The sequence below is a fragment of the Diceros bicornis genome, chromosome 1 (assembly GCF_020826845.1).
Source record: "Diceros bicornis minor isolate mBicDic1 chromosome 1, mDicBic1.mat.cur, whole genome shotgun sequence".
Classification (NCBI taxonomy): Eukaryota; Metazoa; Chordata; class Mammalia; order Perissodactyla; family Rhinocerotidae; genus Diceros; species Diceros bicornis.
In genome coordinates this window covers 52,822,264-52,847,977 of record NC_080740.1, presented here as the reverse complement: position 1 = coordinate 52,847,977, position 25,714 = coordinate 52,822,264, and the positions used below count along the sequence as shown (strand labels likewise).

General features: G+C 45.2%; 1 protein-coding gene across 1 annotated transcript in view; it reads left to right on the top strand.

Moving 5' to 3' along the window:
* Positions 1-10,166: 10,166 nt before the first annotated feature.
* The window catches only part of FSTL4 (follistatin like 4), a 396,568-nt gene continuing 381,020 nt past the window's right edge, over positions 10,167-25,714 (top strand). The window contains exons 1-2 of the mRNA XM_058540354.1: positions 10,167-10,259; positions 18,137-18,272. Of these exons, the coding sequence (XP_058396337.1) occupies positions 18,147-18,272 (126 nt within the window). The 5' untranslated portion in view covers positions 10,167-10,259; positions 18,137-18,146. The remainder of the gene's footprint in view (positions 10,260-18,136; positions 18,273-25,714) is intronic.

Below are 25,714 nucleotides of genomic sequence, written 5' to 3'. Positions count from 1 at the left end.
ATTTCCCTAATGGCTAAGAATGTCGAACATCGTTTCATGTGCTTTTTTGCCATTTGCGTATTTTTCTCTAGAGAAATGTCTATTTAAGTGCTTTGCCCATTTTTTAAGTGGGTTGTTTGTCTTTGTGTGGTTGAGTTGTAAGAGTTATTTACATATTCTGAATATTAATCCCTTATCAGATAAATGATTTGAAAATATTTTTTCCCATTCTTTGGGTTGTCTTTTTACTTTCTTGATAATGTTCTTGGATGCACAAAAGTTTTTAATTTTGATAAAATCCAATTTATCTATTTTTTTCTTTTGTTGCTTATACTTTTGGTGTCATATCTAAGAATCTATTGCCAAATCCATGGTCATGAAAATTTACCCTTATGTTTTCTTCTAAAAGTTTATGGTTTTAGCTCTTATATTTAGGTCATTGATCAATTTTTAGTTAATTTTTATATATGGTGTAAGGTAGGGGTCCAAATTCATTCTTTTACATGTGGATACCCAGTTGTCCCAGTACCACTTGTTGAAGAGCTTATTCTTTCCTCCATTGAACAGTCTTGGCAGCCTTGTTGAAAATCAATTTGCCATAGATGTATGTTTCTGAACTCTCAGTTCTATTCCATTGGTCTATTTGTCTATCCTCATGCCAGTACCACCCTGTTTTGATTACTGTAGCTTTGTAGGAAGTTTTGAAATCAGGAAGTGTGAGTTCTCTAACTTTGTTTTTCCTCCAATCTTCTTTTTCAAGATTGTTTTGGCTTTTTGGGGCCCCTTGCAATTCCTGCCCAACTGATTTTTGACAAATGTGCAAAGCAATTCAAGGAAGGAAAGGTAGGGCCGGCCCTGTGGCTTAGCGGTTAGGTGCGCGCGCTCTGCTACTGGCGGCCCGGGGTTCGGATCCCGCGCGCCCACCGACGCACTGCTTCTCCGGCCATGCTGAGGTGCCGTCCCACATACAGCAACTAGAAGGATGTGCAACTATGACATACAACTATCTCCTGGGGCTTTGGGGCAAAAAAAAAAAAAAAAGGAGGAGGATTGGCAATAGATGTTAGCTCAGGGCCGGTCTTTTTCAGCAAAAAGAGGAGGATTAGCACAGATGTTAGCTCAGCGCTGATCTTCCTCACAAAAAAAAAAGAAGGAAAGGTAGCCTTTTCAGCAAATGATGAGGCGCAATTGGACATTCTTAGGGGGGAAAATGAATCCCAATTTAAATCTCAGCCCTTGTATAAAAAATCACTCAAAATGAGTGACAGACTTTTTTTTTTTTTTCTTGTGAGGAGGACCAGCCCTGAGCTAACATCCAATGCCAATCCTCCCCTTTCTTGCTGAGGAAGACTGGCCCTGGCCTAACATTCGTGCCCATCTTCCTCCACTTTATATGGGACACCGCCACAGCATGGCTTAACAAGCAGTGCGTTTGTGCGTGCCCGGGATCCCAACTGGCGAACACCAGGCCGCCGCAGCAGAGCGTGCGCGCTTAACCGCTTGCACCACCGGGCCGGCCCCGAGTGACAGACTTAAGTGTAAAACGTAAAACTATTCAACTTTTATTAAAAAAATAGGAGAAGATCTTTGGGATCTTGGATTTAGACTCAACATCAAAAGTAACATCTATAAAAAGGGAAAATTGATAAATCTGACTGCATAAAAATTAAAAACTTTTGCTCTGCAAAAGTTAAGAGGATGAAAAGACAAGCTAAAGACTGGAAGAAAATATTTGCAAAACATAGCCACAAAGGACTAGTATCTAGAATGTATAAAGAACTCTCAAAACTCAATAGCAGAAAAACCAAGAAATCCGATTAGAAAATGGCCAAAAGACACGAAGAGACATTTCACCAGAGAATATACAGATGACAAATAAGCACATGAAAAGATGTTCAACATCATTAGCCATTAGGGAAATGCAAATTAAAACCTCAGTGAGCTATTGCTGCACACCTATCAGAATGACTAAAATAAAAAATAGTGACACTGGCAAATGCAGGCAAGGATGCAGAGAAATGGAATCATTCATGCATTGCTGGTGGGAATGTAAAATGCTATAGCTGGAACATAGTTTGGCCATTTCCTTAAAAACTAAACATACAACTATCATACAAACAAACAATTGCACTCATGGGCATTTATCCCAGAGAAATGAAAATTTGCGTTCATATAAAAACCTGTGCACAAATGTTTATAGCAACTTTATTTGTAATAGCCAAAAGTGGAAATAACCTAGGAGGTTAAACAAATGTGGTACTTCCACACCATGGAATACTACTCAGTAATACAAAGGAACAACTCTTGGAGTGATATGTGCAACAACCTGCGTGAATCTCAAGGTAATTACGCTGAATGAAAAAAGCCAATCCCAAAGTTACATATTGTATGCATCTCTTTATATAACATTCTTGAAATGACAAAATTATAGAAATAAGAACAGATTAGTGATTGCCAGGGGTTAAGGATGAAGAGAGAGGGGCAGAGGGAAGGGAGGTAGGTGTGGCTATAAAAGAGGGATCATTGTGGTGATGGAAGAGTTCTGTATCTTGACTGTATCAATGTCAATATCCTAGTTGTGATATTGTACTATAGTTTTGCAAGATGTTATCATTGGAGGAAACTGGGTAAAGTGTACACGTGATCACTCTGTATTATTTCTTACAACTGTATGTGAATCTCCACTTATTTCAAAATAAAAGGTTTAATTAAAAATCAGTGATACATTATTTAATTTTTGTCCATTTATAATAAAGGTCTGTGAGCCTGTCAGTGTGTAACGAGGGAGCACACACAGTGGTTGGATGGAGGTCGGACGAGGACGCTCATGATTCCATCACTCAATTTATCTCTTGGCTGAACAGCACTGGCTGCTGAGATGGTAGAGATTGTTACATTTTAAATTGTTTTTCTTCGCAGTCATATATGTTTGATTCGTGCCCATAATAGATTGTGTTTAAAGGCTAGAAACATAAGGAACCTGGTGATGAAATACAGGATAATTAAGAGCAAAAAGATGGTAAGACTACAATCCTACTTCAAAATTACCTTCACCAATCTGTAAATTGCCTTCAAAAAATCCTTATATAGAACATCAAGATGTCTTTGGTACTTCAAAAACAGTGTTAAGAAGAGAAAATAGAGTGACAATTATATCCAATTTGGCTTTTCATTTATTGAGAATAAAGGCTCTCCCCACACCCGCAACGCACTATTTGCAGAGTGCTTGCAAATAGCGGCCTGAAGTCTTTCCCGTCCTGTCATTTATAAACAAAACATAGAAATTATAAAAATAAAACAGTAGTGTTTTTAAGCATAAAATTCCATAATTTCAGACACCAATTCTGGGAAAACAGTTTTTACCTATGCTTGATACCATGTCATGGAGTTAAATCCCAAAGTACTTTTTAGTATATGTTCAGTCCCCACACCAGATATGACATATCATTTTTTAGTATATTTATCAGAAAATTATGCTTTCTCTTATATAACTTAATAAAATTTAAATATTGTACATTTGTTGTTAAATGATACAAAGTGTAAATTTGTCTGTAATGACTATATATTATGAATATTATTGATTGCATTAAAACAAAATTTAGAATACCGTACTTAATATGATACTGTTAAATAATTTGTTTAAAACTTCAAATCACGCCTTTGTCACATACCACACAAAAATGGCAAAACCAGTTTAAAATTTTTTGAGGAGGCTTGCAGTGAAAGGCGTTTGCAGTCCCATATGGCGAGGCAATGCTGATGGGTGTGCATGCATTTGTCAGCTGTAAAGCATCCTGTACACGTCAGTGGTTATGTGTCCGCTGAAATCTAGGGCAAAAAGGAAGTGGAGGGTTCTGGTTAATTAAATGTTCTCCATAACTGAAAATTAGTATACATCTGAGCACTGGGTTGGAGTCAAAAGAGACTTCAATCTTTGACTAGCCTAGGGTTCTTGGACAAATAAAGTGAGATGATGACAATATTAATAGTACCTATCTCCCATGCTGTGTGTCTGAAGCCAGTCAAATAATGCATCAGGTTTTCATTTACATTTTAGTTTCTTTCTCATTTGATGTATTTTCTACTTCAAGTAACAGAAAACCCCAACTCAATCGATTTAAGTCATGAAGAAAATAGAAATTGCGAGGTAGGGCAGCTTCAGAGTTGGTTATTTCAGCTGCTCATTTCAGCAGGTCAGTAAGGTCTTAGGTTCTTTCTCTTTCTCTATTCTTCCACCTTCAGTAGGTCAACTTGGCTGCTCTCAGGGTCACAAGATGGTGGCCATGGGTGTAGGGGTCCCTTGTGGTTAATGATGGCATCAAGAGGGAAAAGAAGCACCATCTCTTCCATGCATCTCTTTGTCTCCCTGGCTGACTTTCTCTCATCTCTCTTTGGCGAGAAGTGGGCCCCACACTCACCCCTTAGCTGATTCCTGGTAGGGAGAATGGGAGCTCCATGATTGGCTTAGACCATGCTGAGTGGAATTGACATTCTATAGGCCAAGAAGAAGAGACAAAGACTATGTGTTTTGTTTTGATATGACAACGGTTCATGACGACAATTAAGTAAATATAACAATAGGTTCAGAATAGAAGCTTCTCCAGGCACCTATTTGTAGGACATGAATTCTGAGATATGTATTAGCTGCCACATACACATACACTGTGTGCAACTGATACAGAACTGCATAGTGATTACGAGGGCAGGCTCTGAGTCATATCCTAGCTGTGCCATTTGCCAGGCAACCTTCTTTAGATAAGTTGTGTAACTTCTCTGAACTTAACTTATAAAATGGGGACCAAATGGAGTTGTTGTGAGGATTAGGTGAAACAATACACATAAAGGGTTAGGCCTAGAGCCCAATGCATAGTTAGCAATCAATAAACATCAGATGCTGGTATGACAACAGTGATGGTGATAATAAGCTAGACATGACATTGTACCTCTCATCAGTTGAACAGTTATCTTTCCTGCTTCCACTTTTTCCGCCAGCTGCTATCCCCTCTACACAGTCTATTCTCCACACAGCGTCCAGAGAGATCTGTTAAAAACGTACAGTAGATCGTGTCATTTTCCTGCTCAAAACTCTTCAATGGCGCCCATTACACCTAACATCAGATCCGAAGGCCTCACTTACCACGGCCTTCAGGGCCTCTGTGATCTGGCCCTTATCTGTCTCTCTGCTTTCTTCTAGAACTCTCCACTCTGCTTGGCGACATTGGCCTGGATCACATCAAGCCAGTTACAACCTCACATCTTTTATGCCTGTTGTGCCTTCTGCCTGAATGCTCTCTCCACTGAATCTTCTCATTTCTTGTCCCCTCATTTATTCAGGTCTTTGCTCTAAGCACTTCCTCAGAGAGAACTTCGTCATCCTCCCTCTTAAAAACAGTCACCACTCTTACTTCAGTTACTCCTCCTCTTAGTCTGGATTCTCTAGAAAACAGAAGCCGAGACAAAATCTTATGTGCTGACCCTTTATTGAGGAGGAGTACAATCGCAGCGGAACAGGAACAAAGAAGAAAAGCAAGCAAATACTCAATAGGCCCAGCTTTGTAACAAGTGGAGCTAGAGGCTTGGTCTCCAGGGATGTCTTCAGACAGGACTTAGGGAGCACTGTATCTCAGGACAGACCCTCCAGGGGAGGAAGAGAGAATTTATTTGCTGGCTCCCTCCTGTCCCCCATCTCCGACTGGTCAAGTCCACCCCTCAGGCAGGAACTTCCCCGCACCTCTGTGTGTGGTGAGTAGCCCCTCTAGGTGGCCTCTGGGAAGCCAGAGCCCCAGGGGTCCAGTCTGACCAATGCATAGTCATGGAGGCCAGGGTTTCCTTGGCAGTTGGTGCCACATGCTGGGCTTTTTGATCTGAGGTGGTGGCAGTAAGCGCAGAGGGACGTGGCTCTAAGACTGTGGGAACAGCATGGAACAGTTATCACGGCCCCTCCGGCCAGGAAGAAAGGCAAGAAGCCAAAGCCCTGGTGGGGGGCGGGGGCAGAGAGGTCAGTGTGGCTGCTCATATTTGGGGTGGTATGTAAACTAAGTCCAGTTTCGTCTTATAGATCCTCATCTTGTGTAGTTCTCTTTACAGCACTAAAGATGACCCGCTGCAATATTGCATATTCATTTGAAGGGACCATATACTCACAAGACTGGAATCTCCATACAGTAAGCGCTCATCTTTTTGAATGATCTTGTTTCAGATTGTCATGTTATTTACCACTCTCTACTGATGAGTTGGAAAACAGGGTCATGGCAAAAATGTGTGAGTTTGTGTTTCCCTTTTGAATAAAGGAGGGTCGCTCTCCTCTACTATGTTCCCTCTTTCATCTCTCTCCCCCAGCCCCAGTAGGATATGGTGCTTTGTGGCTTGGAGGCCTGTCCTTCCCACCCCAAATTCTCCCTGTGCACATGGAATTCTGAGAGTAGCTGAGCTTCATTTCCTCCTGTCATCAGTTTCTTTCTTAGGCCCCTTGCACCATCAATCCAGCCCCGGGTAGTTCGATGGGACTCGGTCCCTGGAACAAAACTCTGCTGAAGGGTCCTAATGTTCACCTCCCTCTTCTTTCACCACTCACAATTCCCTTCTCATTCATCCCAACTTCTCAATTAAAACTCCTACTCTACACCACTTCTTCACTGCTTTGAAAAATTTCCCAAATCATAGTTCTCTTGAATGAATACATTACTTATCTCCGTGCTGGTTATTTTTCTTCCTACATCAAAGTTAAAAAATTATTTCTGAGTGTGATTTTAGGTCTAGGATTTTGAATTTATTGCCTGCATTCCCTTAATTTCTAATGACTAAATGAATCATCATTTAAGAAATCAGCATTAACATTAGACTTAGGAGAAACCTTTAACGTCATAGTTCTTTTCAGATCAGAGAAGCCCTAACTTCTATAAATACTAGCAACATAAAGGCATAGACTTGCAGAATTGAAAATGGCCTTAGAAGTTCATTGAGTATGACTGCCTCCCACTCCACCCACCCCCAACTCCCACTTGGGAGATGAGAAAAGGAGGCCAGGAAAGGGTGGGACTGTTCCAGGCTCACCCAGTCAGAGAGGGGCAGAGGCAGGAGAAGGACCCAGGCCTTGAGCCTCTCTGTCCAGGGCTCGCCTAAGATCCAGGCTGCTTCTTTAATCAACTGCATGGGTTGGTTTGACGATTTACTAAGACATTTTTTGAGAGGCGAGAATTCTACCACTGAACCACCAATGCTTCCCACTAAGACATTTTTTGGACAGGCAGCAGAATGTTAAATTATGCAAGACAAAGAAAACAGTTTCCTGCCTTTTCCTACCTTCTCACATGACCTCCCAGTCTGGCTTCTAACAGCTACCTCTGGGCACTGACCAGCTCAGGGTGGACTTGACCCATAGCTGGTGACAGGAAAACATCTGGTTGAATCTGGAGGAGGGGCCCTGCTTCCTCCTGATCCTGTGGCTGTGTGTCATCTCTGGGGATCCCAATGTGCAGCTGCAATCTGAAATGACCTGAAGGAGACACGCTGTTTGCCAGATGTTTCTGATCATAGGGTTGTGTTTTTGGTAAGAATGGAAATAGAAAAAAAAAATATATATATATATGTGTGTGTGTGTGTGTGTGTGTATATATATATAAGTTTTTAAACCTCTTGATCTCGTAAAAATACATTGATAACTTCCTTTTGTGTGTCTCTGAGTCTGCCTGGCAAAATCACTCACCAATAACCTGGAATAGGGGCCGGAAACAGTAATCTGAACTTGTTTCTTTTTAACTTCCTTGTTCCAAACTTACTGAACTGTATGAATTCAAAACTTAACTAATTTTTTTTGGCCAAGCATCCTAGTTGGCTACTGAGAATCATCAGTATGCTTGCAAGTTCTGAAACAGGGTTTCAGGCAATGAAATTCTCTGTGTGAAATTTAGCCTATTTTACAAGTTGGGAGTATTATTGAACCAAGAATTGCCCTGAGAGGTGAAAACACAGAGCAATTCAAAGAGGTGTCAAGGTCTACTGGCATCTGATGCCGCTTCCCCAAAGGCTTGTTTTATTTCGTCATTCACACTTCACTTTTTATATTCCAAGTTGACTTTTAATTCCACTCTTATTTTATGCACAGTAGTCACAATAGCTCACTTCAGATGTTAGCATTATCTCTAAGGGATATTCCGTACATCTGATTTGCAGCAGCTACATTCCCCCCTTCTTGGGGAAGCAGAGGAAGTTTGTGCAAGTTCAGTCCCTGTTCACTGCAATAAACAGAGCTATTTCTGATCTTGGTCAATCTATAGACTCTGATGTACACATGACCCTGAGTTATTAAAAACACACCCCCCAAGGCCTGCCCTGGTTATGTAAGGGCCACTAGGCTGACTCAGGGACTTTGTGCTCAGAGCTAAGAACAGAAATCTGCTTTTCCAAATACCTCAAAGTGTGGGAGGGAGCCGAACCCAGCCTCCGAGCTGTGGGGCTCCATCTTGACCAGGGACTTAGAATTAAATTTCAGAGGAAAGCACAGCATGTTTTCAAACTTCCCTGCTTCCTTTTATGCCCAGTTTTTCTTCTCTTTTTCCCAAGATGGAAAGTTCTATCCCTTCCCCAATCCAGTGGCAGAGAATCTGGCCTCAAGCCAGCTTCGGAGTTTCAGTCATGGGTGGCCTTGGCAAAGATTCATGGTCAAATCTGAGAGAGCATCATTCCTGCCAAGCCCTGGGGGCACTGAGGATGGAGGGGCATTTATCATTCTGAGCCTGAATCATGGTATCTATGTGGGAAGTCCCAGCAGACCCAGGTCTCCTCCAGCTCCTCATTTTACAGATGAGGAAACTGATACCTGTAACAGAGATATGAAGAGCTCAGGGTTACAAGCTGGGAAACGGAGGGCTGGATCCCAGATCAAAACCTGTGTGAGGGCAGGGACCATGCTGGCCCATCCACTGCTTTCTCTCCAGTAACTAGCACAGTGCCTGGTACACAGGAGGGTCCAGTAAATATCTGTTGAAGGAAAGAGCAAATGTAATACCTCTTCCTCCATGTCAGCTTTCTATTATTCTTCCCATTCTCCTTATATTTAACTAAGCTTATCCTCAGAAAAGCCCCTTGTCCCCTCGTCTACGCCAGGAGAGATCACGGGGGCATGAACAAGACACTGTTCCCCTAAGCCAGGAAGTCACCTGGTGCTCACACAGCCAGGGCAGGAGGCAGTCCCCAGAGAGGCTCCTGCCCATCAGTTACCACCAGCCTGGCCTGGGTAGGGTCTCCCACCTAAGTTTGATGCCAGACTTGGGCTACAGTATGACTATCTGAGGGGCCCCAGTTGCTAACAAAGGTTTTTCAGTTTATTTGGGCACTAAAACTGATCTCTATGCCAATTAATAAAAGCAAAATAACCACTGGGTTGGGGGCTCCAAAAGTTGTGGATATTGAAGAGGGATCCAGAAAGGTTGGGAGCCTCAGGTTTGGGGATGAGGTCAGGGCCATGAGAATGTCTTGTTCTAACGGACTACGGAACCTCTGGTCACAGCTTGGCCAGGCTAGGCAAATGTCACCTGGGACTGCCCCTGTATGTCCAGGATTTCATGAGATTCTGCAGCTGGGAGAGGGCAGATTCGGAAGAGAGAAATAAAAACTTTGCCCTGTCGAAGATTGTTGGCTTTCAGCGAGGCGGAGTGTCACTTGACTTTGCCTCCAGGGACAGCTCTCTTGGTGTGGTGTACTGGCCTGCCTGGGCTCCACAAGCCATGGCTGCTGATTAAGACTAGCTGTGCATCTTGAGAGCACAGCCTTGTGGAACCCGGCCCGGGAAGGAGCCAGGAAGAGAAGACAGGAGAGGTGTGCTGAGGGGTGGGAGTGGGTTGTCGCCTGCTGAGCTCCACAAGAGCCAGGAGCGGGAACGCACCCCTACCCCCACCGGTCCTAGATCGCCCTGGAGCGCCGGGAGTCCTCTCGCTCCGCGTGCGCGCCCGGCTGCTCCGCGCACCTGCCGCGGGCCCCGCGCCGCGCGCACAGGTGGCGGCGATTGGGCAGGCGGGGCCCGGAGGGTGACGTCACGGCCTCCGGTCCCGGCGGCAGAAATAGGGCAGCCGCGGCAGCAGTGGCACAGCAGCGGGCAACGGCGGCTCAGAGAGCTGGAGCTACGACAGCCTCTAGCGCGCCCGGGACCCGCCGACAGCCAGAGCGACCGACCCAAGGACGCGGGGCCGGGTCGCCGCCACCGCCCCCACCCCCACGGGGCGTTCCCTCCCGCCCGCCCGAGTCCGGCCACCTGGTCTTCCGCTCGGCTCCGGCCGCCTCAGGTACGCGGGCGCAGCTCCCGAGCGGGCGCGGGGAGAGTGTCAAGCCGCCGCCGCCACCAACCGGTCCCGCTGCGCTCCGCTGGGGTCCCGGCCCTCGGGGCCCCGCGTCTCCCTGCAGGGCCCGGCGCGGGCGCTTGCTTGTCCTAACCGCCCGCGCCGGGAGAGCCAAGTTTGCCCGTCTGGCGGGCGGAGGGCGCGGGACCACGGGACCCGGGCTCGGCAGGGCTACCCCGGCGGAGCCGGGACTCGGAGTAAAGGCTGGGCGCCGAGGCTTGTGGCCCGAGTCTGCAGTAGGGACCGGAGTGACCCGGCTGGCGCGCGGAGCAGAACCGCTCGGGCCGAGCCGGCGCCCGCGCCGGGCTCTGAGACCCTGCAGGCGCAGCTCTTAGGCCCCGGACCCGGAGCGGGCTCGGCGAGCTAGGCGAGCGGGGGCCCCTTGGCTCGGACCGGTGCCCTTGGTCCCGGGCTTGGGTGCGGGGCGGGCGTTTTTACTACCTCCTCCTTCCAGCTTTGCGGGAAAACTTGCGTCTCCTGGTTGCAGCCTGAAGGGCCCGCTGCGCATCGCCTGGCCCTCACTACCCCGAGGTCCGCCGCGTCTGGGGCTCGGCCGAGGAGGGACCCGGGACACAACTCGGCTCCGGGCAGCCTGCGGCTCTCGTTCTGCCGGACTGGTCGCTGTTCCCAGAGAGCTGCGGGTGTTACCCGCTGGGGAGTCATTAGGGAGCAGTTTGTTTGGGGGACCTTCAGGCAAGGGGCTTGGTCCTAAGAGAGCTTGTACTGTGGGTGATCGCCCCTCTTTGAGCCAGCGAAGAAAACCTGTTCCAAGTTTCGGGGGGACCTAGGCGACGCAGGCAGAGCGCTCCACTTTGGGCGCGTGTCGCCTCGAGCTTGAGAGCGAGCGCGGCGCGAGCCTTCAGGGCTCCCTTCAGCTGACAAAGCGGCGCCCCGAGCGCGTTCGCCTGAGGCCTGCCACCTGAGGACTTCAGCGCCCGCCACTCTTGCCGGAGCAGAACCCGTTGGGAGCAGTAGGGTTTCTCACAAAGGCGGGAACGTGGCGAGCATCCCGTGCAGCGCGTCCTTCTACCAGAAGTTCCTGGGGACTGGCGGAGTTGGGCCCTAGTGAGTCTGCATCTCGCCCAGGGAGTTGGTCCCCATGCGCTGTCCAGCCGACCTAGCTCCTGATAACTGTCGCCGACATTGATGAATAGCGCTTCCGCAGCCTCTCCGCTCTCCTCTAGGTGTCGCTTCCGCCGGGGTTCTGGCCAGTGAAAAACAGTGCCAGTAGCTTTGGTCTGTTCCCTTCGTAAATTTGTTGCAAGCTCGTGCGCCAGGAATCGAACTAGATGGGCCCCTGAGATACAGACATAGGTTCTCTTTCTGGGCCAAACATAAACGGAATTTCAATTGGAGGTGGCACAGTAACTGTCATTCAAAATGTGCACCGGGAATGGGCCTCTCTCACAAACTGTGAGGGATCAGGAAGAAATTCGTACTTTTCTCAAAAGTCCCAAGTTGTTTTCCTACCCCCCGGCTTAGGAGAAAGTCAGAGATGACTTTTAACAGTGTCTTCTTAATCCCGGAGTGGGCTGGTTTCTGTGCTTGCCCCTCTGGCTCCCAGCACAGGCTTTGGTCTGGGCAGTGGTCAGGTGGAGGTCTCACCTGGGAAGCAAATGGTCAGGGGAGTGAATGATGTGGCTTCTATGATGCCAGAGCCCCAGCAGCCCTCAGGAGTAGCTCAGACAGAAGACGTGAGCGGATGCCCCACAGGGCCAGCGTCTGCTTCCAGACTTGGTTTTGTGAGAAGACGCTGCAGCATTGCTAGACCGTTTCTGTTTAGATATACTCAGTTGAATGTTAGCTTTCTTCTCAACCTAGGAAAAAAGACACCTCTCTCCCCCAGACTTCAGACTGAGCCAAAGGTCATGCAAGAAGATAGTCTATATATGCTGTAGCGTATTGAAATCGCTCATTAAAGTTGTTCCAGTGGCTTTTTCTCTCTTAGGAATTTTTAATCACCCTCAATTTTTATTAATTCCAGGAAGGCTCTTTTTCTTCCAGAAAGGGTCCAGCTTGTTTTACTGGGCATTGGGAGAACTTGTATCCCATTGGCTGTGTCCTGGACCTGGGTGAGGGAGGGTAGGTTGAACCTTTCTACCTACTCGCTCAGCATTCTTCTCCTTTTAAGGACTGCAGGATTTTTGTGTGTGTGTGTGTGTGTTTTAAGTGATCTTCATGTTGTGATTTTTTTGTTTGACTTAACACTGTATTCCAGAAACTAGCATTGATTAGTCGAGATTTCTTAAAAATCTACTGTAATTCCTACTTTGCCATTTTGGCATTTCTCTGCAAACTCAACCTTCTTGTGTTGCTTATGTGTGATCAGTTGTGTGCTTATTAACTTAATGAAATTAGGTAGTTATTTTTAGAGCACATCTGCTCTTACATTTTATATCTCTTAATGCATAACAGGAAGCATGGAACTTCAAGTAACATAGAACTACAGTCGAGAAAACATGGCACTTAAGAGGTATAATCTGAATGTCCGAAGGGTGAGGGTTCCTGGAAGTCATACGTGTGTATGTGACACTTCACGGTAAATAGGAATGCCATAGATTTATATATTGCACACAAACTAATTTACGCGTCTAACTTATCAAATGTTGGAACAATTAAACAAAGATGTAGAGTAGACAATTAATAGGAAATGAAATATGATTTTATTGTGACTTGCTGCAGAGTTACCCTGATATATTTCCATCCCTAATTTCCCTGGGTTGGTATTTTAGGGACTATCTTAGGAGTTTTGAACCCTCTTCTTTTTTCCTACAACACTCACAAATCAAAACTAGGGTCCTAAACCATTCAGAAGAAATTAATACATAGCTTCCTGGTTTTAGGTTAGGGTTTATATGGCTTTTTTTTTTCTTTTAACATTAGGCAGACTACAGAAGAGGATTGCAGGATTTTGGTGGTCCCCAGTTGGTTTCTATTTGTTAACTGCCAACATCGCATGTGTAAAATGCAATGCACCTAAAGTAACTGGCTAGAGCGTACACTTTTTCAGTTACAAAGGTTGGAAATGCAGGTGCCTCAGGGTCACCAACCTTACTGTTCTTTTCAAGGCTGGGTGACATTGTTTGGTTCTGCCAAATCACCTTCATAATTTTTGGTCCTATCGGTTACAAAGAGAAACTGTTTCCATGTGGCTAATCCATGATGTCTGGTTTGGTAATGTTACCACATTCTGGAAGAGGGGCTGAGACAGAGAAGCGGGGAACAATCTCCCCAAAAGCTCTGAGGATCAGAATTCCCACTTTTCCCAAACAAGACTGGCTCCCAGAGGAGAAAAGAGAAGTTGGTATTAAACCCATTACAATTTAATGTCAGTGCTTCTCTCTGGCCTCTGACCCTGTTCAATAAAGACAGCTTACAGGCTGGTGTGTGTTCTCTGATGGGGCAGATTTGGAATTTACATATTCATACCTATTTCTCCCTAACCACTTGCATTCTTATGTCAGATTTTTTTGAATTTCTTCAAAAAGCAGGTCAGCATTTGAAATGTTACATCATATGAATTCGTAGTACCTCTCTAATCTTAAATACAAATAAATAACAGTACAGATATCAGCTTATATTATACCACCAGGCAATCCTGTGGTTTTCACAAGAAGGGGGTAGATGATCTAGTGGGGCCCATGTAGCACTAAAAAAAGAAAAATCAATCTGTCTAAACAGAGAATGCATACATATTCCATGCATAAATTTATGGTCATGTAAGAAACAAAACATTTGCCTAGGGGTCAGGATGCCTGGGTTTTAGTGTCAGCCTGGCCACTGAGTTGGCTTCACACATTGGGTGAATCTGTCAACCTTCTGGGCCTCTGGTGTCCTATCTATGCCATGGCCAGGCTAGCACCTGGTTCTCCTGAGCATGGGGACAGTGCTTCTCAGGTGGGAACTCTCGGTGGAAGCAGTGAAGTACTCTTGGAAACGAGGTGTCTTAAATATCAAGTGATTGTGCTTTATGAGTTGTTGGAAGGAAAAGGTAGTCCCAGCCCTTTTATGAGAACAATCTCAGGTAGATTTATAACCAATCTTAGGACTCTAGCATGGATTGAATGAAGCTTATAAACCTAAATTGATTTCAAAAGGAACTCTAGGTTGAAAAAGAGGATTTTTGACCTTATTGATGGTACTTCCCCATTTCGATAATGGGGAGATTGTTGTATTTTCTTCTGTCTGAAGACCAGTCAGGCTATTTGAATTTGAGGAGTAATTAGTCAACAGATCCACTTCTCCCAGTGATGGTCTTTGCCATGCCGGTGCTCCCCATGAGCTGAGGGCATCCCTGCTGCCTGGCATTCTGTGCATCTCCTCGTAGTTTCTTTCTTCAACCACATTCCTTCTTGGCCAATAGAGACAGCAACCATGAGGGCTGAGGAGAGGAGGCAAAATGGCCCCATCCTGGGGTGGGGTGCAGGAGGGGGAGCAGCTTGGCTTTCCCCTGGCTCTGCTCCTCTGGCCTTGATCAGAGCCATGGAAGTTGGAGAAGCACAGCTTTTGGCAGCTTTCAGAGGCAAGGAGAGACTTGGGGCCCAGCGCCTCCTATCTTGCTCTGTATAGATTTTCCCCAATTATACCAAAAATAACTGTTTGTCAAAATAAAATATTGCTAAATATTAAGAGGCAGCAGAGGATGAGTTTTAGGAGTACAGATGCTGAGTCCACTTGCCTGGCTTAGAGTCCCAGCTCTGCCGCTTATTTGCCACATGGCCTTGGCAGAGTGTTTCCCTCCCTATGACCCTTCTTCTCTGTCTGTCATCTTATCACCTTTTGGGGGATAATCATTGCTCTTCTCATGGACTAGAAATGAGGATTATGAGTTAATACCTGTAAAGCATTTAGAACAGTGCCTGACATGTAGTAACTGCTGTATAAGTGTTAACCAAATACATAGTCTCTATTTGGTTATTAGACAGATCATCAAAATTGATTTAGACCCAGTATTAATTCTTTTTTTATGAACTGAACTGTCATAAAACTTGGGTTGTAAATTTTTAGGCTGTGCTGCTGTAGATATAATGAATTGTCAACCACCGTGAGTATAAAACACCTAAGACGCATCCGCCGTGCAAACGAAGTCCCATCTAGTGGTGGCCGAGCTGAGCTAAACTTGACAAAGAGGCCACCTGGGAACATGTCAGTGCTTAGCCTGGCTCATGTGTTTCCGTCTTCAAATAAATTCTTTTGGGGAACCCTCAACACAAACCAGGTGAAACCAGACACAACCCCCTGTGCAGCAGGGCTGGAGCTCCAGCTTCCTGAAACACAATTCAAGACAGCTGGCTTGATGCCAGGGTCTGAGTGCACCCTCATAAATGAAGTGATTTGGTGCTGGCCAAAATAACGGTTGAAGTGAATGGATTTCATTTTGATGCTGTCCATCAATAATAAAACATCAAAAATAATTGGTCTCGGATTACTAGGCAAATTGAAAACTAAATACTAGATATTGTGGTTTGAATATTTCATAACTCCAGAAATTGTCATCTGTATGTTATCCAGAGTAAGTTTTGATTATCATGCTGTTTTTAGTTTATTTGGGCTCAAAGGCATGAAAAGGGAGAATATATTTGTTTTTCTTTTGCTGAGGAAGAGTCACCCTGAGCTAACATTTGTGCCAATCTTCCTCTTGTATGTGGATTGCCGCCACAGCATAGCCATCAACAGTGGTGGAGGTCCGCACCTGGAACCAAACCCGGGACATGGAAGCTGGGTGTGTGGAACTTAACCACTAGGCTATGGGGCCGGCCCCCAGGAGGAGACCTTTTATATGTGTGCTTACCCCATAAGCGTTCTTTGATAGTGGATAAGTAGGGAAGAGTTAATAAAAGCAGAGTAGGAAGCAATGTCTTTCTAGTTCTAGCTTGAGTTACTGTTTCTGGTTTAAAAAAAAATTCCAAAAATCCAGTAACTGCTTTGTGCATTTGGAACGTGGCTCTGCGTTCAGAAGAGAATAATTTATGGAGAGTAGGGAGTTGCCCTATTTATTTTTAGAAAAACTGGTTGCAGTTAGGGAAAGACATTTTTGTTCTTCCTTAGTCCTGAATGTGATTGTTCACTCCTCCCCATCCTTGTAAGAACTCACACACCCTAGCTAGAGCACCAGATTGGGAGTGTAGGGTAGGGTGGCTGCTGATAACGCTCCAGTCCTCTCTCAGGGACCAGCCCAACCTACACCATTCAGCTCAACCCTGCCTTCTTCAGAACGCAGAGCAGGTGCTGATGGTGGCGAGACTGCGACCTTCAGATTATATTTACTGGGCACCTGGACTATTTCCCCAGTAGCTCCAGCTTTGCCAACAGATGTCAAAGATGAACGGCTGAAAAAACAGATGTAAGAGTGGGAGCCTATGGACTCTTTTCAAAACAAGGAGACATCTTCTCTTAAAAGATAGTCATAATTTTAACCTTGCCTTTTCATAGGCCAGTGTTATATGCCCACTATTTTTAGTGTGACTTCTTCCTGTGAGCATTTCTGTCTCAAGCTGGGGACATAAAGCAAATCTGGAGAGGCAGATCTATTTGGGTGTGGAAGGCAGCCAAAGGACACCTGGAATGTGGCAGGAGTGTATTTGCTTGGCAGCTCTGCCATCAGCGCTGGTGATCGTGTGATACCTCCAACCCCTCTTGTTTAGAGCAGGGATCCCCCAGAACTGTTAGCTTTGGGGGTGAGCAGGGGTGGACTCCTCAAACAGCCTATAATGTCCCTCAAGCAGCTAACCATTTTTGACTGGCACACCTGCTCTGTACCAGCCGTGGGCAGGATCACCTGGGAGTACTGGCCCCCAAGGAGCTCTGTGTGTTTTCATCTCCCCAGCCATGATCAGGATGCAGCGTGGACCACGTGCAATTAAGCACTAAATTGTGTGATGCTCACAGACATCAGTAACTCCTAAAATTTCCTTGAGTAAAAGTTGTAAATATGGCACGATGACTTCTATCTGGCTATGTTTCTTAGAGATACTGAAATTAAGGTTGGAATATGTTCACAGTGGAGACCTTTAAAAAAAAAAAAAAAAAGTATGGCTAATTGGATGAGTGGACTAGCCTGTGTCCATGCCCCCTTAGCACAATGCCCAGCACATGATAGGGAGCTGACTATTTTTTGTAGCTGATCTTTGTTTTTTTTTGTCCATGTAATTTTTTGATTGCTTTGAATTGCCCACTTCTTGTCTTCTAGGAGTTGAGATGATTTATCAAGTGAGCCTCTGGAGACACTTTAAATGTTATTGAAATCTCATCCATTGGATGCTTGGATTCTGCTACAAGAATGACTAGTTTTGAAACGAAAATATTGGACCTTAAAATGCCATTTTGAAGCTCATTATCTTGTAGACTGAGGCATCAGCTGCAGACAGGGTGGCACACATTAACATAATTCCTCATCAGCATTTATTGGGCACTAGTTGTGTGCCCGGCCCCAAATGCTTTCTGAGGAAACTGAAGCATGGTAACCTAAGAAAGGTGACCCGGCTTTCTCCCGCTGGTTTGTTCTTGTAGATGTAGTGGTAGTGGCATTTCAAGTGGGTTTCTACATAACAGCTAGCACTTATAGAGTTCTTACTATGTGCCTGACACTGACTCCTTCAATCCTCACAGCAACCCTATGAGGTACATGTTATTGACCCCATTTTAGAGGTGAGTAAACTAAGGCTCAGAAGTACTATAACTTCTCCTTGGTGGAACAGAAGGGTTGGTGCCAGGATTTACACTCAGGTTTATCTGATTCTGGAGTACAAGTACTAACTAACTAGCCCATGACTTGTGTATATTTTGCAGTGCTTAATTCTGAGCATTTGTCATTTTCTCAACAGACTCAACAAAATGAAACCAGGAGGCTTTTGGCTGCATCTTATGCTGCTCGGGGCCTCCCTGCCAGCTGTACTGGGATGGATGGACCCAGGAACCAGCAGAGGCCTCAACGTGGGTGTGGGGGAGTCCCAGGCAGAGGTATAGTCACTTAACAGCTGACATGACATTTAAAACTGATTGCTTTTCAGTGTTACAGTACCTGATTTCTACTCCATTTGTAGCTTAGATCAATTAGATTGCAATGTGGATTGAAATTGTACCCCCTTTTTGGTAGGGGACAGATGGAAGTAACGTGTTGATATGGACAGGAGGTTTATATCGTGCTGTCTCCAATCTCTCCAATGCTGAAAGTGTATTCCAAAACCACACTGTAGTCACATGGTTTGCCTTCCACAAAGACCCTCAAGAGAATGGCCTTTCTGTATATTGAATAAAACTCTAAAAGTGCAAACTCATTGGTGGAGCATATCCATGTGAATTAATGAAATCTTTTAATTATAAAAGAAATGGACTCCTTTTTAGGTATATAGATAAAAAGAATCAGGCCGAGGAAGAACGGACAAGCAGGGGACCTAAGGGAGACTGCCTTAATGAGCAGATGAGAATGATTAATGGCATGTTAGGTGCGTATAAATGCTCCTAAAGTGCTTGAAAAACTCGTTCTCAAATGCCTCCCTGAAGTCTTGATATACTAATTGCTTAGTGAACTGGGTCTTAAGTGCTGAAAAGGATTCATGAACTGCAGCCTAGCCCTGCTCAGGTAGTAGATCTCATGAATGTGGGGCTCTTGAGGGGTGCAGTTTTTCTGCAGAAGATGTTATGTATATGCTGAACCTTAAGAAATGACTACTCCCTTTCATTAAAACTACCTGGGATTTTCTTTATGATGTGGTGAATACTAATTCTTATCTGAAAGCTTTTCAGGGCATTTTAACTTCCATTGTCTTCCTCGCTGCATACCCTTCTTCTCTCCGTGCATGTTTCTTGTCCTGTGGAATGAGAAAGAAAAATTACCTCTAAAAGTCAACATTACCAGCGAGTGAATAACGATACGCAGTGTATGGTAGGATTAATGCATTATTTGATCAAAAGACACTATTTCTCTTTTATTATTACTTAATTGTAATGCCATCCCAAACCTACAAGGCTTAATCTTTGGGGAGCTTCAGAAGTAATTTAATGCACACTTTTCCTGCTGAAGTTAGTGTGGCTTCCTTTTGTGATGAGCAGACGATTAAATAGAAACACTATCTCTCCCATCTAAATCCATGAAGGACGCAACTTAATGCTCTTTTGAAAGAGTCTGGAGGCTGACTTGCTAGCGAGCACAGCATTTCCCATACAGAGAGGGAAAATGATCACTTAAATCCTACAACTCTGTTGTTGAATATTGAATAGCAAAGCAAACAGGCAAATCCACAGGTAGGGCTATTTCGTCTTCTTACTGTTGGGGCTCATGGGCCCACTGTTTTAGATCACTTATTTCAATTAAAAGAGTCAAGCCAATTAAGGTGGGTTTTAGCTGGAGGTAAATTGAAGGTAAGTTAATACCAACCCAGGGCCTCTTTATCTTAGCCGTTAACACCCTAATACTTTGTATACCAACAAGAAAGAGCAGATGCCGCTCATTCTGAGGATGTAAGGCCTTCTTGTTTTGGGATGTGATTTTGCTCTCCACTCTACCCCCGTTGGGATAGAGCCCAGGAGATGCCATTGTCTCCCAGGTCCAGGAATTTTGCTGCTTCAGGAAAAGAAAGTGATGCCTCTGCAGACTCTCGAATGCAGGAACAACTGCCCTATTGATCCAATTCTCTTTGCTGTGGATTGAGTTTTCATAAAGTGTTATGACTTCTACTCGTTGTGTCTGCTTATATCAATGAGTAAATGAGATGACGATAATGTGAGCGGGCCTAGGACGCAGGACAGCCACAGTCAGTGTTTAGATAGGGAGTGCAGAACATGTGTTTGTAACTGACTAGTTTGCTGACCTTGATCACACTTTATGTATGGCCCCACCATGCCCTTACTCACTAGGGTCCTCCTGCCTGGATGTCATCCCTTCTTTCCACATGTCTGAATCATCCGTCCTCCAAGGCCAAGCTCTGCTTCTTACCTTTTCTCTAGAACCTTCTTTGACCACTGTTGGTCGTATTTAATCTATTTCTCTGAACTCCTCATCTTTCCTACCTTTTTTTTTTCTTACTCTTATATTTTTATTTTAGAATATGGATGAAGCCTGTCTTATTTATCTTTCTCTTCCTCACAGTGTTGAACAATATTAAGGACAAAATAGAAGCTCAGTGTGTTTTTGAGCCAATTGATATTTATTCAACATTTGGTGCTAGTCATGAAGTCACCCTGGTGCTGTCAAAATTCAGACTAGACCAGCAAGAATTTAAGTGTGTGGCATACCTCCCTGCACAGCAGGTGCATTTCCTGTGGAGACATGAATGGTCTCCCCAGCAAACCTGTAAGCAAACTGTGGGCCAAGCCAGGCTTTTATCTTATCGACATCCAAGATAATCCTCGTGTGTTATAGGTTCTGGGTAGTTTCTTCTTTGAATTGTAGATATTAATATATCCATAACTCGCTGTCCAAGCCATAGTAACCTCCTCTAGCAATTTCCTCAGACTGTCTTATTCTGGAAGAATCAAAACCAACAGAGTTTCCTAGGACTAAATAAATAAATCAAAAAACTTTTTCAGGAACTAAATGGTAAAATACTTCTGTGTGTGTTTTCTTCCTGATAGTAGTATTTTGCAAAACATTCATTGACTTAAGATTTTTACAGTACTTAGAAAGCATTAATAAGATTTGATTTGCCTTTAAAGTTATTATACCAATTACTTGAGTGTCCTAAGGGTAAATAAGGATTAAATGACCAATATGTGTGTGTTCACGCATTTTTAAAGCAATTATAGCAAATGTGAATTTTGTTAAATTATTGTTTTATGTACAAAGATGCAGTTGAAATAGCTTCAGAGAGTTTACCATTTTACAAATGTAGATAAGAAATGTAGCTGGGTGGAGTGCCTCTTTAATAAGATTTGAGTGGCAGAATGTGGCCTCGAATACTAATGCAATTCTGAATTCAGAGGAAAGAATTCTGAGAGATACAACTTACTGAAATTCTGAAATAGTTATATTTTCCCCCTCTCCCCTTACCCTGGCTAGGATTGATACAGTAGTAAAATCAATATTGGTAGAATTTTATAAGTGATGTAGTGGCAGCCCGCAGAGAGCTACCCCCTCTTGAGGGGCAGACATTTGTGGAGGTTCCCCCACCTTGGGTCCCGCGTGCTGTATTCCCACCACGAGCTGAGCTCTGGGACTGGATAGTGGCCGTTACACAGCCTTATGCATCCTTCATGCATTTTACTGAAGTTTTTCTAAATTGCTCTTATGTGTAGTTTCTAGGCACATACTAAATAACTGTAAATATTAATATTGGTTCCTTTTAAAATTGTTAGCTTCATATGCCTCAGTGCTTACGGACCAGAGATATGCTTTGAGGTCAGATACCATATGTTTTCAATATTTGCAAACTCTTATAGGAAAGTTTTCGAGGAAAAAATATATAGGGTGGTATCAGTAATCAACATGACTCCCCTCTTCCCCAGCCCCAGGGGTCAGCCTAAGAAAGTGCAGCTCCTACCTGGCTGACTGGCCCTTTCCCGTTCCTGCAAGTGTTGGCCCCAGACGCCGACTGCACAGAGGGGCACTCCCTTTCCTGTGATGGCACCTCCTTATTGCAGAGTCCTTAAATGCTCCAGCTTCTTTCTGCATTGGTTGGGCATTCAGGAGGACTTGGGCTGCTAAGACTGGGCATTAATTTTTTTAAAAATATTTCTTTTCCTTAATAGGTGTCATTGTTCTATATAGGTGTCATTGTTCTTGTATATTTGATTGAGTTTAAGGCTCACCTGCCCTTCTAGTAATGTTCTCCCCCTGCTGCTGCCCCTGCCTCTTCTTTTTGATTGATTTCTAGGGAAGAACAGCTGATCTCCTGTGGGATGTGAGGTCTGCCCATTGGCATCTCTGCTCACTCTCACCCTCGCTCCATTTGCAGGCATGGAGAACACAGACTCCCTCCTCCCTGTGAACAGACAGGGTCCCGGCTGGAGGCTCAGCATTTTCTACGTCTCATCTGCAGGACAGGCCTGCAGTATCTCTTATGTGTGTTTTCTGCGGTAGGACCTTTCCTAAACACTCACTGTTGTCAACTCCAGCATTTGACTGGCTTTCAAAGAAGATGAGACTGGGCGAGATGTCTCAGCAAGAGGCACAAGTGATCCTTTTATGGGGTGTGGAGCACTAGGATTGCACACTGCACCCCTTTTATGAAGATCCAAGACTTCTGTTGCAGGTGTGGTTCTGGCATGGGGGACAGGGTGGCCTCTTCTCTGGGCCTTGAACACTCAGCTCTGGATCTCGGCTGATCACTCTGTGTCAGAGGGTGTGGATTTTAGTTTCTCAGGTAAAATTGGGAGAGCACAACCTCCCATCTGCAGATGTGTGAGTAAATCCATCATTTTCAAGATGAAAGGTGGTGGCAAACACTCCAAGTTCCCTGGGGGCATTGGGTGAGCTGGTTCCACTTCCAGCGTTAGCTGTGGCCTCCTCCAGTGCCTCTTGAACTTCAGTGTGCTTACAGACAGCTGGGGTCCTGCTAAGATGCAGTTGCTGAGGCGGTAGATCTGGGGTGGCTCCTGAGAGTCTGCATTTCTCATGAGATTCAGGTGGTGCTGCTATTTCCAGTCCCAGAGGACACTGGGCAGAAAAGCCCTAGAGGTGCCCCCCACCCCCCATGCACACACCCAAGAAGGAACATCCAGTTGGTGATTAACTCTGGCCTTTTTAGCTTTTGCCAACATGATGACACAGACTGCAGTCAGGAAAAGGAGAGAAGTGGGTAGGCTGCCGGCATGCCAGGAAATAGCTTGATGTGAGACTGGCTTGGGGCAAGGGCAGGTAGGTGAGGGGAAAGGTGAATTGAAGCAGCCTGGGTTCAAGAGTCATTTCCACCTATTTTCAAGCAAGCGGGTGGACAGGTCAACTTAATATCTAGCCCAGGGTTCCTCCCTGGCTTGTCTGCAGGTGATTAAATCCTGAGGGGCATCCCACACTCCCATGCTCCCACCATCACCACCTCCATGCCACCCATGCTAGTGTCCTGCCCACTTTCTGTCCCCCAGGGCCCAGCCAGGCTGTTTTGGGGACCTCAGCTGCCAGGTTGGTGTCTTGTTTTTATTTTCATCCTTGGACAGGAGAAGTCACCGTCTTTTTCTTTGTGTTGGATATTTCTCCTCTCACACGGCTCCCGCAAGCCTTCTCATCTGTACCTGTTAGCACACTGCATCCCCTTTAGTGTTTTGAGATGATAGTTGACAGAGTTTTAATTGTCTCTGAAAAGTTCTGTGACCCAGGAAAATGAACATTTATGAGTTCACAGAAAACCATTCTTCTTCTTCCTCTTAATTTAGCATTTACTCATCTAACTACTTTATTTATGCCTCTGCTGCTAAATAATCCAGGCTTCTCTAGGAAACTTTCCACTCTTGGAATCAGGACATCAGGCCATGCATTATAAATGGACTCTGATTTCTATTTTTTGGGGAGCTGGCAGCATCAGATCTGCCAGGCCCCAATCATCTGCTTGATTTATTCTCTCTGACTGGTGGGTTATCTCTCTTGCTTCCCATTTAGAGAGAAGTAAATGCCATGTAGTTGTTGGACAGACCCTAACAGGCCCTATGTGAGTGGTCTCCACTTTTCTGTCCTGCCAAGTCAGGGCCATTGTCCTTCTGCCTCCACTGCTGTGGTTTCTGTATGAGGCTCCTGGGCCTTGTCTTGTCTCCAGCCACCCGCAAGGTAGAGGGCACTAGTTCCAGAAATGGAGGGCGTAGGTTGAGACAGGCCCTGAACTCTGAGCAGGCAACACCCAAGCAAGATGCAGTGGGAGCTGGGCACACTCTTGTAGGGTGGAGGATGTGTGCCCCAGTGGCAGAGAAGCTGTCTGTCCCTTTAGCCTGACCTCTCTCTTGATTGATGGCCACACACATTTGCATTCTGGCTTTAGGCATTCCCTTGAGTCAGGAAGGCATGGACCAAGAGAAACCCAATCTCTTTCCTCATGGGATCCTGGTTTTAATATCAAGAGGTTTTTTAAAAGTAAACCTTGAGTATTCTCATTTGATGCTTCATCTTGATGGGGCCACCGGCTGACCCTGGGGACCAGCAGTTCCTAACCCCTTGCTGTGCTCAGATATTTCAAGGACTGTAGTGAAATTCAGAAAATAAAATTAACTTCACTTCAGTTTAATTTTAAAGTCTGTCTCCCTGACAGCTCTTCTGGGCTTAATAGGGAGTGAAGATTCAGAATCCAGCCATGAATGGGCCCCTGTAGGGTGGAGAGCCGACCAGAACTCTGGCAGGGGATTGCGAGGAGGGGCAGCTAGTGGTTTACCTAGTGCTTCATCCTCTTCTCCAAGGGATGGTGTCAGACAACCACACTTTAGAGGAAATAGTCCCCGAGGAAAGGATCTGGGTTATAGTGAGGTCAGACAGAAATGGAGGGCTGAGGGGTGGGAAGGTGGAGGAAGAGAGCTCTGAAGAGCGATCGTTGGGTCAGTGAGTGAGCAGAACTGCCCAACTCTGGCAGTTGAGTTGGGGGTGACACCGGGCATGTGCCAAATGCAGCAATCCACCTGTGTCTTATAGGTTGGCCTTCTCTCTGCAGTCTGGAGTAAAGTCCCTTAGTCCTTTTATCCATTCCCAAGACTTGAATGATGACCCACTGGAGGAGAACCAAGCAGAGCCCCCTAAGCACTATAGGAACCGTCTAAGAAGCGCAGTCTGTCGAAAGCCTGCTTATTTCAAAATAAGCCCCCAGGATTCTCATTTAGGTGCTGCATTCCAGGTCTAGCCTGGCACGAACTAATTCTGTGGATTTGAGCCTCTTCCTTCTCTTCTCTGGGCCTCAGTTTCCTCATCTGGAATATAAGGGGGTAGTCAAGTGGTTGTCTTCACATCTAAAATCTTTCACTGATGATTGGGCTCCTTTAAATCATGTAAGAATACTCAAAGTATTATTTCAGATAGAGTTGTACCTCTGTTTCTTGTTCCTACATGGCAAACAGCAGGTGTGAAGTCTGGAGGTCTGGCCCATCTTGTTTGTCTAAAGTCACTCTGTGTGTTGTCCTGTGGGAAGGGATGGCAGTTGAGGAGTTCTCTGTCACTTACCTAGGGGGTGGAGCTGTATGGGTCTATTTGACCAGAAACTCCCATCCCTCAGTGCAGACCTGGGTTTAAAGAAGGCTCTGCTGCAGTATGTGCTGATGCCACAAACTCCAGGGTCCTATGTGTGTCAGGGAGAGGAGGAGGAAGTCCTCGGCATACCGAGCTGGGAAGAAACTTGAAATATTACTCTTGTTAATTGTCTAACAAGAACTGAGTGTCTGCTGTGTGCTGGGAACTGTGCTCAGAAAAGTGGTTCCTAGACCTTTTGATTTCTCAGAGCAGAAAAATGAAAACTTTTTCTTTTAAAGACAAAATGAGGCTACCTCTTAAAATCCCTATC